We start from the raw sequence: 8,876 nt of genomic DNA on the forward strand, positions 1-8,876 counted from the left end.
TATAAGCAAGTAAGCTAACATGGTACTAAAGTACTTAAAAGAAATGAGTAAGATAACAATAGTACTACTTTAGTTCAGAAATGACAATATTCAAAGTGCTCCCCCAACCCCTCCCCCCAAGGTTTCTTAGAATAAATGGTGAAATGGTGTTATGAGCATACAGATTAAGATAACTAATTAAGTTACAAAAAGATATGTCTAGGCCCCATCTGGCTGGAGGAAAGGGTTGGCAATCTCATCTGTGCCATCTGTTGGGGACACAAGCATTACGGCAGTTCCCCTACAAACCTGCAGCACAATAACTTGTCATCAGTTTGTTACCTAAAAGAAAACAAAAGATGTAAATGTAGAGTAAAAATGGAAAGAAAAATAATCATTTTGAGTTTTTTCCAGTGCATCTTTCTCAACATATACTCAGGGATATAATGGCTGAAATTATTCTCTTTCTCCATGCTCGATATAATGCTCTGGCATTGCAATAGGTTCCATTTTTTCTTTAATTTGACTGATCAGTCGCTGGATCCAGCCTTTTGCTTTTTCCTCATTTAATGCAACATTGAAGAAGAAATCTGCTGGATCAAGCTTTTCTCTCAATGATTCAAATGCACATCATTGTGTACCAACACCTTTTTGTTGGTTAATAAAATGATAGCAGTGAGTAAATTTGTAAGTCAGTAATACTGCAACAACAGGCCAGAATGAATGCACAAGAACCCACAAGAGATTATCATAAATTTAAAGATGTCTTGTCTATTACCAATTAATGCCAGAGTCAACGTATAATTACACATTATGCTAATAACTTGTGCAACCTTTAGTTAGTAGGGTTTCACAAGAAAAGTGGCTTCAAGCAGCATCAGAACAAATTTATTAACCATCATGTTTGGATCCAAAAATTCAAGCCTCTATGAAGACAATATCTATTATGCAACTAGCTTATCAATAAAAAGATTGATATAAAAGTGATTGGTTTATCCAATGGTTTTGGACAGCTCTAAGAAATTTCACTGTCATTTAAACCAATTTAAAACTTCTTGTAAGAAAATGAAAAAGGACGACATTTTTCATATTATATTCTCTAAAAACTTCAAAAGACGATTCATGCTTTCAGTTACAACGGTGATATGCTAGACATCCATATTCATGAACTATTTAACTAGATACATGTGAAGGAAGAGAACATACTATAAGGCCTAAGCGCCTGGTCTGATCAGTAGTCTTCAGTGGATCGTCAGCATCTGCAAAACAAGGACAAACATTCTAAGACAATTTGCCTATCAATTTCTACAAGAAGTTGTATATTATTGTATTCAGCTAAACTTGGCTACAAAGAGAAGGCAAATATATAATGATGCTTAAATTCAAATCCAAGACAACAACATTATATACTTCAAAATAAACTCAGACCTGCAATAAAGAAAATAGACGTCCTAGGTGGCTTGTGTTTTTAGGCCTTTTAGCCCTCTTATTGACTAATTTACAATGATTACCATTTAATTCCGTTCAATTTAGAAAACATTCCTATCACTTTTCAATTGGTGCAGTCAGCATAAACCTGCAAACAAATACTATGCTAAAGGTGGGTGCATATTTCTTTCTTTTTCCAATTGGAAAAATAAATTATAAATGATAAATTCAATTTAAATTTTGAAGAAAACTCATCTAGAGATAATATCTTGAAAATTCTGTATTGAGACCGAAATACAAAAAACAGCAAGGTGTTGGCCTTGCACAATTTTCAGACCCACAGTTTGCATCAAACATAAGATGGCTGTATGTGCATAAAAATAAGGGCATAAGGTGTATATCTTATGTTTGATGTAACTGAGAGCTCTAAAAGCTTATGGGAATATGGCACACATCTCATATGGCCCACAAGGAGTTTCTGCAGGCCTAACCTCAGCGGTGCAACTGAGAGCTCCAAAAAGCCTTCCCAAAAATTGGTCATCAATTTGCTAGGGAGCAACATGGTACTTTAAGTAAATAGGCTAAGAAAACCAGGCATCTCTCTTCCAAGGTTTCTCTTCCTTTCTTTTTTATTACCCAAAAAAAAAAAAGGGAAGAAAAAATTTAATTGTCAAGTGAGACACTTTGCCCCTTTCAGTAACATGTTAGAACTGTTAACACAATATAGTCACTATTTTAAGCCATGTTTCTTGACTATTAAGAAGCTCTTACAGATATTATGACATTTTTTATTTTTATATTTCCACACAACAATTTTAGAAGTACATATGGCCCCAAATAAAATGTGGGAGCAAAGTGAAAATTGAAGTTTCATCCAAACAATCATCTGAGACAGTGACCATTTTTTGTTGATTGCCCTAACTTCATGGGGACAACATGCCAAAGTTTGAAACTTTAGGGGTTCTCTGCAGCGAACAAATGTTTAATATGACAAAATAAAAAAAAAATTAAAAAAAAATCTCTAGGAGTGTCATGCGGTTTTTCCAGAAAGAGAATATAAAATGGTGGAACTAAGTGTGCATGTAGTGTTTATGAAAGAAACAGTAATGTAACACTGATACGGAGCAGCATGGCCACTGTGGAGAGTTTACCTCCTAAAAAATAATAATAGGCCGAAGAAATATTAATGCTATCTTGCCCATGGGCATGCGTGAATAAATAGTCAAAAAGATCAAAATAAAACCATAACCAGCTAATGGTTTGAACAGATACATCAAAACCACACAGCTAATTAGTCTGAACACACACACACACACAAACCCAGTAACAAACGCCAGTAAGCAATAAAGTAGCTACCTCTCAAAAACTCTGTGGCTTCATCCAAAACAAGGTTTAGTAACTGATCATATCCTTTTAGAGTTCCTGTCACTGTAGCCCAAAAGGAACAAAAAAAGAAAGAAAGTATTATGTACTGGATCAGTAATGAGAATATTTCACCTAACTAAAGACACAACATAATGACTGTTTGATATAAATTTGTCACTTTTAAGAGCACTGTAAAAACTCCAGTAGAAGGAAAACCATAAGGAGAAGTTAGATGTTAAAGAAATCCCATGGGGTCCGATCGATCCTAATGATCCCCACACAAAGAAAAACAACACCAAAGCCAATTTCGTGGCTCTGTCTAGTGTTCGTGGCAAACCCAAATAACATAAGCTCTACACCAACCATCCCTATACTAGGCATCTGCAATTGAAAGCAGTTTATATTTTTCTGGATTTGCATTTGAGCTCACCAAAGCAATAATTATACTTTTCATAACCCTACCTAGCTCATATGAGTAGCTAAATGTTGGATTTTTACACATTCTCACATAACCATATCTCTTGTCCTTTTATTTGATATTCAGCTTGTCCATTATACACCTAACTAATATGAATTATCTATTGATAAATAGAAAACTGAAAGTTTAGTAGCAAGCAACTGACCTTGTCTGCCACCAGTGAGCTTGACTTGGACACCTTTGTCCACAAACTTTGCCAGGTCCAAGACTGTTTCTTTCCTGCTTCCTGACTGAAACAAAATCACACATCATATAGAAAACACAAAAAAAAGGGTAAGCCAACATAAAATTCCCATTAATCTAAAACAAATATTCCTTGGGTTGCTGAAACTAAAACACATACAAAAGTAGAACACTTTACCATATCTTAAATTGGGGTTTTTCAGCTCCTCTCTTAGATTTTGCTGAGACAAAAAAGAGTTAACAACTTTCAAATAACTCTGAAAACCCGAGTGGATCAAAAGTTTACGCACCTGAAACAAAGCTAAATTGGTTTGTGGTTTTGAACAAAATTAAAATATTAAAAAAAAAAAAAGAAAAAGAAAAAGAAAAGAAAAGATTTGGGTGCGTTTGCGTGTGAGTGAGACTGCAAAATTGCCAACAAAGAAATTATGGCACAGGTTTTTGGTGGTACCTTAATGGGATTCTGGGAATGAAGGGGAAGAACCAGAAAGAACGAGACTTTCGCAAGGGAAACAAACGTTGAAAATGTGAAGAGTATAAAGTACGGACTCGAGCCCGTTTCTGGCTCGGCCCAACGGAGTCCAAGGTCCCAATTTTTCCTTCTTTTTTTTTTTTTTTTTTTTTTAAAAAAAAATTATTTTATTTTATTTAAAATTTTGAGCAATTATACCCTTCAAATCCATTTTACATTTGCCAACTCACGGAACGATATTACTCTTTTATTTTTTGGAAAGTGATAGGGAGCCAAATAAATGAAGTCAAAAATTTTTTCAAACTGACGTGGTAAACCGTGAGTGGCAGACAAAGGAGAGAGAATTGCATTTTTTTAATTTAAAAATCATTTCTACGTCAATTTGAAAATTTTTCTCGGTTCATTTGTTTAGTTTTTTAGTACTTTTCTTATTTTTTAAGAGCCTGTTTGGGATTGCGTTTGAGGGGCTTAAAAGTACTTTTAACATTTAAAAAGTCCGTTTGAAAAAAAAAAAAAAAAGAGTATTCGTTTGGTAAAAAAATTAAAAGCATTTTTAAGAGTCCAAAAAACCCATAAAACACTTTTGGTAAAAGCTTAAAAATAAAGCTTTTGCCCAAAAACTTTTTTTGACTTAAAAGCTCTATTTTTCAAACTCAATCCCAAACAGACTCTAAGACAATTTCAATTAACAGAATAAATAGAAAGTTTTGAGGTTCTACAACTTTTATATAAGTCTCTATTGGTTAAAAATTTTGTTTACTTTACATATGTATAAAAAAAAAAATATTAACAACAATTCAAAATACAAAACACTTTCTTAACCACCTAACTCAAAGATGAATTTTCTTTAGAGAAAACACAAAACACTCTTTAATAAAAATTATTTTCACAACCCCTTTTCAAACTAAAAAATATATTACAAAAATACTCCCCAAAACACATTAATAAATATACATATATTTTTAATTTCTCATTAACTAAATAACTAAAAATCATAATGATGTTTCTTAAATAATCTTTACTTTATTTTTTTTTATTATTATTTTTTTTAGCTTGGTTTTTTAACACATATACAAGTAGTTTCACAATAACAACCTTTATATTTGGTCCTTGGGGTTCACTTACGGGGGAATTTTGGTAGTTTGACCGAAAAGCCCAGGGCTTTTCAGTAAAAGTCAGCCACTATATATGTGTCCTCTATGAAACCCTAATGGTTTCGTTGGCAGCAGCAACCGAAGGTGTAAACCAGTTGTAGTTGGATCGAAAAAGGCAGAGCGGCAACAATGGTGGACAAGGCCAGCAAAGGGAGAAAGGAGGAGGTTGTCACCAGAGAGTATACCATAAACCTTCACAAACGCCTGCATGGATGGTAACCTTTTATTTCCTCCCTCTCTATCTCTCTTTGTAGATAGATGTATGTATGTATGTGCTGTTTGACATCATTTTTGTGTTTGTAAATGTCTTGGATCTGTTTCAATCAAGGTTTATTATGTTGGGTTGAGGCCTTTTTTGTGATGTTATTGATTGATGTTTCTCCAAGTTGCTTCTTTGAAACTTGTGTGATAGTAAAGTAGGGTTTTCTTTTCTTTTTTTTTTGATTCAGCGGGGTTTTATTTGGATTTCTTAATGATATTTCAGTTTTTTGAGGTCAGCATAACTCAATATAGCTATGTTTTGTGGTAAATCATTTATTTCTATTTTTGGTTATTGAACTATTGGAATTATCATCTTGTTCAAGTGAACCCAAAAATGGTTTCTGTTTACAAATGTGTTATAGATTTGGGATCAATATTTTCTAAGCTGTAAACATCTTTTGGATATGTTACATGATTCATTCTTTTGCAAGACTTTGATTATTATGGTAGAAGATTTCTTTTCTAGGAAGTGTATTCTTGCTTATATTGTTTAGAGTCTAGCTGTTGACTTATTATCCATTGACAAAGCCTCAAGATTATAATTATCTATTAAGTTATTTAATATTGAAATCTGAAGTATTCATGGATTTCCGGTGTGTAAATATATAATAACCAAACAATTAAAAAAAAGCCAGACCAGTAAGGTATCTTGTTGAATCCGGAATATGGAGATACCCCTGATTGTACCAACCTATATGTTTCTCCCCTGGTGGTGTGAAAGGTAAGCTGTACTATTGTGTAATGGGCAAAATGTTTTCTATAAGCTTATGTATATGTGATTAGTGGGTAGTTATCTCCATGATTGTCTTTCATCCAGGTAAACTATAATACGTTGTTTCTAAATGCATTATGGCATTATATTTCTACTTTAATTGAAGATACTTAGGTTTGATACAGATGCAAGAGAAGTCTACTTATGTTCTGCAAGGAATATTGACATTCTTTTCATTGACATAAATGTAGCAATGCTTTTGAATCATAAAAATCTTGGTGTATGTAAGATTGGTCCTCTTCCCCCTCCCCTGGCGGGGAAACATGTTCCTTTATATATAGAAGTAAATAGTGTTGGGTTACTGATTCATTCAATTGAATAGACCACTAGAGAAAATTTTGTAAGTAAACAAATGGTAGCAGACTGCTGACCAAAATTCTTAATTCCATGTTATGGGCCAGAGAACTGGTAGCTCCTTGTGAAACATATCCCTGACAAAATGTTCATAGGTGCACTTCTTTCTCTGTTTCTTAAAATTGTTTGTTTTTTTTTACATCCTTGCTACTTATGTGTTTGCTTAAAGGATTACTTTTCTGACTCTATCTCAAGTGTGATTATGTATAATTCAAAGTTGAGTTAATTTGGATCTCGTTGTATTTATCTTTGCAAATGCATAGCTTGATGGGATGGTTTACTGTGTTGTGCTTATGTTAATGTCGTTATGGGTCAATTCTATCAGTAGTGTTGAGTGCAGTTGAGTGATTCAGGTCTTTTTTTTGGATGCATTAGTTTCAAACTTCTACTTTTGCTTTTTATTTCTAGTCATCTATTGCCGTTTGCATTTCCCTATCTTTTCTTGACGGCAACCTGTTACAATCAACTTTAAACTTTCATTGTGACACTACATTTATTTATTGCCACAAATCACTTTAGTTTACATGCCATTTCCCTATGTGACCTCATGTAGGTCTCATGAAAGTGTCACTGTCTTGAAACTTGGAACTCCTTTTTTTTTTTATGGGTTTTTAATTTTTTGATCTATTCCATTTAGCTGATGCAATGCCTTTGGACACTTTTAAGTAACCTTTCCTCAAATCCCATGTGCAGCACTTTCAAGAAGAAGGCTCCTAAGGCCATAAAGGAGATCAGGAAGTTTGCCCAAAAGGCTATGGGGACAACTGACGTCAGGGTGGATGTTAAGCTTAACAAGCATATCTGGAGCCGTGGGATTCGGAGTGTGCCAAGGAGAATCCGTGTCCGCATTGCACGAAAGAGAAATGATGAAGAAGATGCAAAGGAGGAGTTTTACTCACTAGTCACTGTTACCGAGATCCCTCCAGAAGGTTTAAGGGGTTTGGGCACAAAGGTCATTGACGAAGAAGATTGAAGTAGCCTACTTCCATAGATCATAGTTAGGTTGCTCCAATTTTGGCCTACATATTTCTTATTTGTGAGATGTTTTTGTTTGTCTTTGGATTTTCTTGGAAATTTCTCCAGCAGGGAGAGCGCCATGGATTTAATGTTAATCTTCTATTTTGCAGCCTTTTCAAGTAATCTTTCCTTGAGACCTTATAATTAGCTTTATGGTGTGAAACGTAGTTTATGTTGTATTGTTGTGACCTCTGCATCTAAATGCAAAGCCAACCTTTAATCTTTGGATATTATGTTGAGTCAAAGATATATTCTTTAGGGCTGGTGGGTTGTCTACCCCTCAAATTGGCAGCTATAGCAGGAGCCCTCCGACTGCAGCCTGTAGTATACTACATTTAGTGCATCTATGAGGCTTGATGGAGCACAAAGAATATATCTTTGTGAAATGCTGTATACCATACCAATATGTTATAATAAGTGCTGATTCAAGGGTTGATGGGTGTTTGTTGCATCAACCAAATAAGATGTAAAATCTTGTAACATGTTACTTGATTGTCAAATGAGGAAAAATAATTTTGGGAGTGAAATAATTTGGGATTGTCAATGGGGTGACTGAAGGTGAGAAAAGTTGTTGTGGTGGTGGTGCTGAGGAAGTGGTGCTTGGCGGGGGAAATGTGAAAGGTGGAGAAGAGAAGACAGACAAGGGTTAAAATGTATTTTTCTCAAAAATTTAATTGTTTAATAATATCTTAAGTTAAGAACTGCATTTTTGTTCAATAACTATTCCATGATATTCTAATGTGGTTCAGCAGAAACCGGGCAGTCCATAATGGTGTAATCCCATATGCAAAGTCCATCTCTTGCTCTGTCAAAAAAGTTTATTTGGATCATTTTGAGGCTTGGAAAATGAGTTCCCCCACTGAACTTTGGTCCCCTCCGGAGCCAAATACTTTCAAAATAAATTTTGATACAGCTATTCGTGAGTCTTCAACTCAAAGTGTTGTTTGTAGGGACTCAAATGGGAGAATTATAAAGGCTATTTCTCAAATCAGCTCTTTATGTGACCCAATGTATGGGGAAGCTTTGGCAGCTTCTCTTGCAATTTCTCTGGCTACATCTCTGAAGCTCTTAGTGTTCTCTCTGGAAGGTGACTCGCAGGTGGTTATTACAGCACTTCTCCACCCTTCCATAGTCTCAGATTGGAAAATTGCAAATGTCATCTCGGACTCTATTTCCTCCATTCCTTCCTCCTCTTCCTGGAAGGTAAGAAAAATTAACAGAAGTACAAACTTCTACGCCTACCATGTGGCTTACTGGGCCGCGGCAAAAGTTTTCTTCGGCTGCATTTCCACTTACCTACTCCATCTTCCCTCTTTCCCCATTTGTAGTGGAAAAGATCCACCCCCTTTTATCCCTCTTGTTGCTCTTGTTTCTTTGTTTCTTGTAGTTTTCTTACCAAAAAAAAACTAAAAA

At 34.7% G+C, this 8,876-nt stretch overlaps 2 protein-coding genes across 4 annotated transcripts; one reads left to right on the top strand and one right to left on the bottom strand.

Moving 5' to 3' along the window:
• On the bottom strand, positions 1 to 3,985 carry LOC132161861 (sm-like protein LSM7). Of its 3 annotated transcripts, none has more exons than XM_059572070.1 (6): positions 3,885 to 3,985; positions 3,612 to 3,723; positions 3,396 to 3,480; positions 2,764 to 2,835; positions 1,186 to 1,238; positions 1 to 288 (listed from the first exon to the last, which is right to left on the bottom strand). In XM_059572070.1, exons 2-6 carry the CDS (start codon positions 3,612 to 3,614, stop codon positions 199 to 201), a joined length of 303 nt encoding a protein of 100 aa, XP_059428053.1. In that variant the 5' UTR covers positions 3,615 to 3,723; positions 3,885 to 3,985; the 3' UTR covers positions 1 to 198. The 3 variants fall into 3 exon arrangements, with proteins under 3 accessions (XP_059428053.1, XP_059428062.1, XP_059428070.1); XM_059572079.1 differs by having other exon boundaries at positions 3,612 to 3,734; positions 3,885 to 3,982; XM_059572087.1 differs by having other exon boundaries at positions 3,612 to 3,654; positions 3,885 to 3,959.
• A 1,122-nt stretch (positions 3,986 to 5,107) lies between these two features.
• On the top strand, positions 5,108 to 7,693 carry LOC132168137 (large ribosomal subunit protein eL31). The gene is made up of 2 exons (XM_059579228.1): positions 5,108 to 5,274; positions 7,140 to 7,693. The coding sequence occupies exons 1-2, from the start codon at positions 5,189 to 5,191 to the stop codon at positions 7,417 to 7,419; spliced, it is 366 nt and encodes a 121-aa protein (XP_059435211.1). The 5' UTR covers positions 5,108 to 5,188; the 3' UTR covers positions 7,420 to 7,693.
• The last annotated feature ends 1,183 nt before the right edge of the window (positions 7,694 to 8,876 follow it).

The sequence above is a fragment of the Corylus avellana genome, chromosome ca1 (genome assembly GCF_901000735.1).
Source record: "Corylus avellana chromosome ca1, CavTom2PMs-1.0".
In the NCBI taxonomy this organism is placed as follows: domain Eukaryota; kingdom Viridiplantae; phylum Streptophyta; class Magnoliopsida; order Fagales; family Betulaceae; genus Corylus; species Corylus avellana.

What these genes read in the sequence shown, in the direction of transcription:
- LOC132161861 (XM_059572070.1), bottom strand. An exon ending in GCTCACTGGTGGCAGACAAG is followed by an intron (nt 2,836 to 3,395) that starts GTCAGTTGCTTG and finishes TTTGGGCTACAG; the next exon opens with TGACAGGAACTCTAAAAGGA. An exon ending in CCAGGCGCTTAGGCCTTATA is followed by an intron (nt 289 to 1,185) that starts GTATGTTCTCTT and finishes ATTGTGCTGCAG; the next exon opens with GTTTGTAGGGGAACTGCCGT.
- LOC132168137 (XM_059579228.1), top strand. Translation starts at nt 5,189, where the DNA reads ATGGTGGACAAGGCCAGCAAAGGGAGAAAGGAGGAGGTTGTCACCAGA. An exon ending in CACAAACGCCTGCATGGATG is followed by an intron (nt 5,275 to 7,139) that starts GTAACCTTTTAT and finishes TCCCATGTGCAG; the next exon opens with CACTTTCAAGAAGAAGGCTC.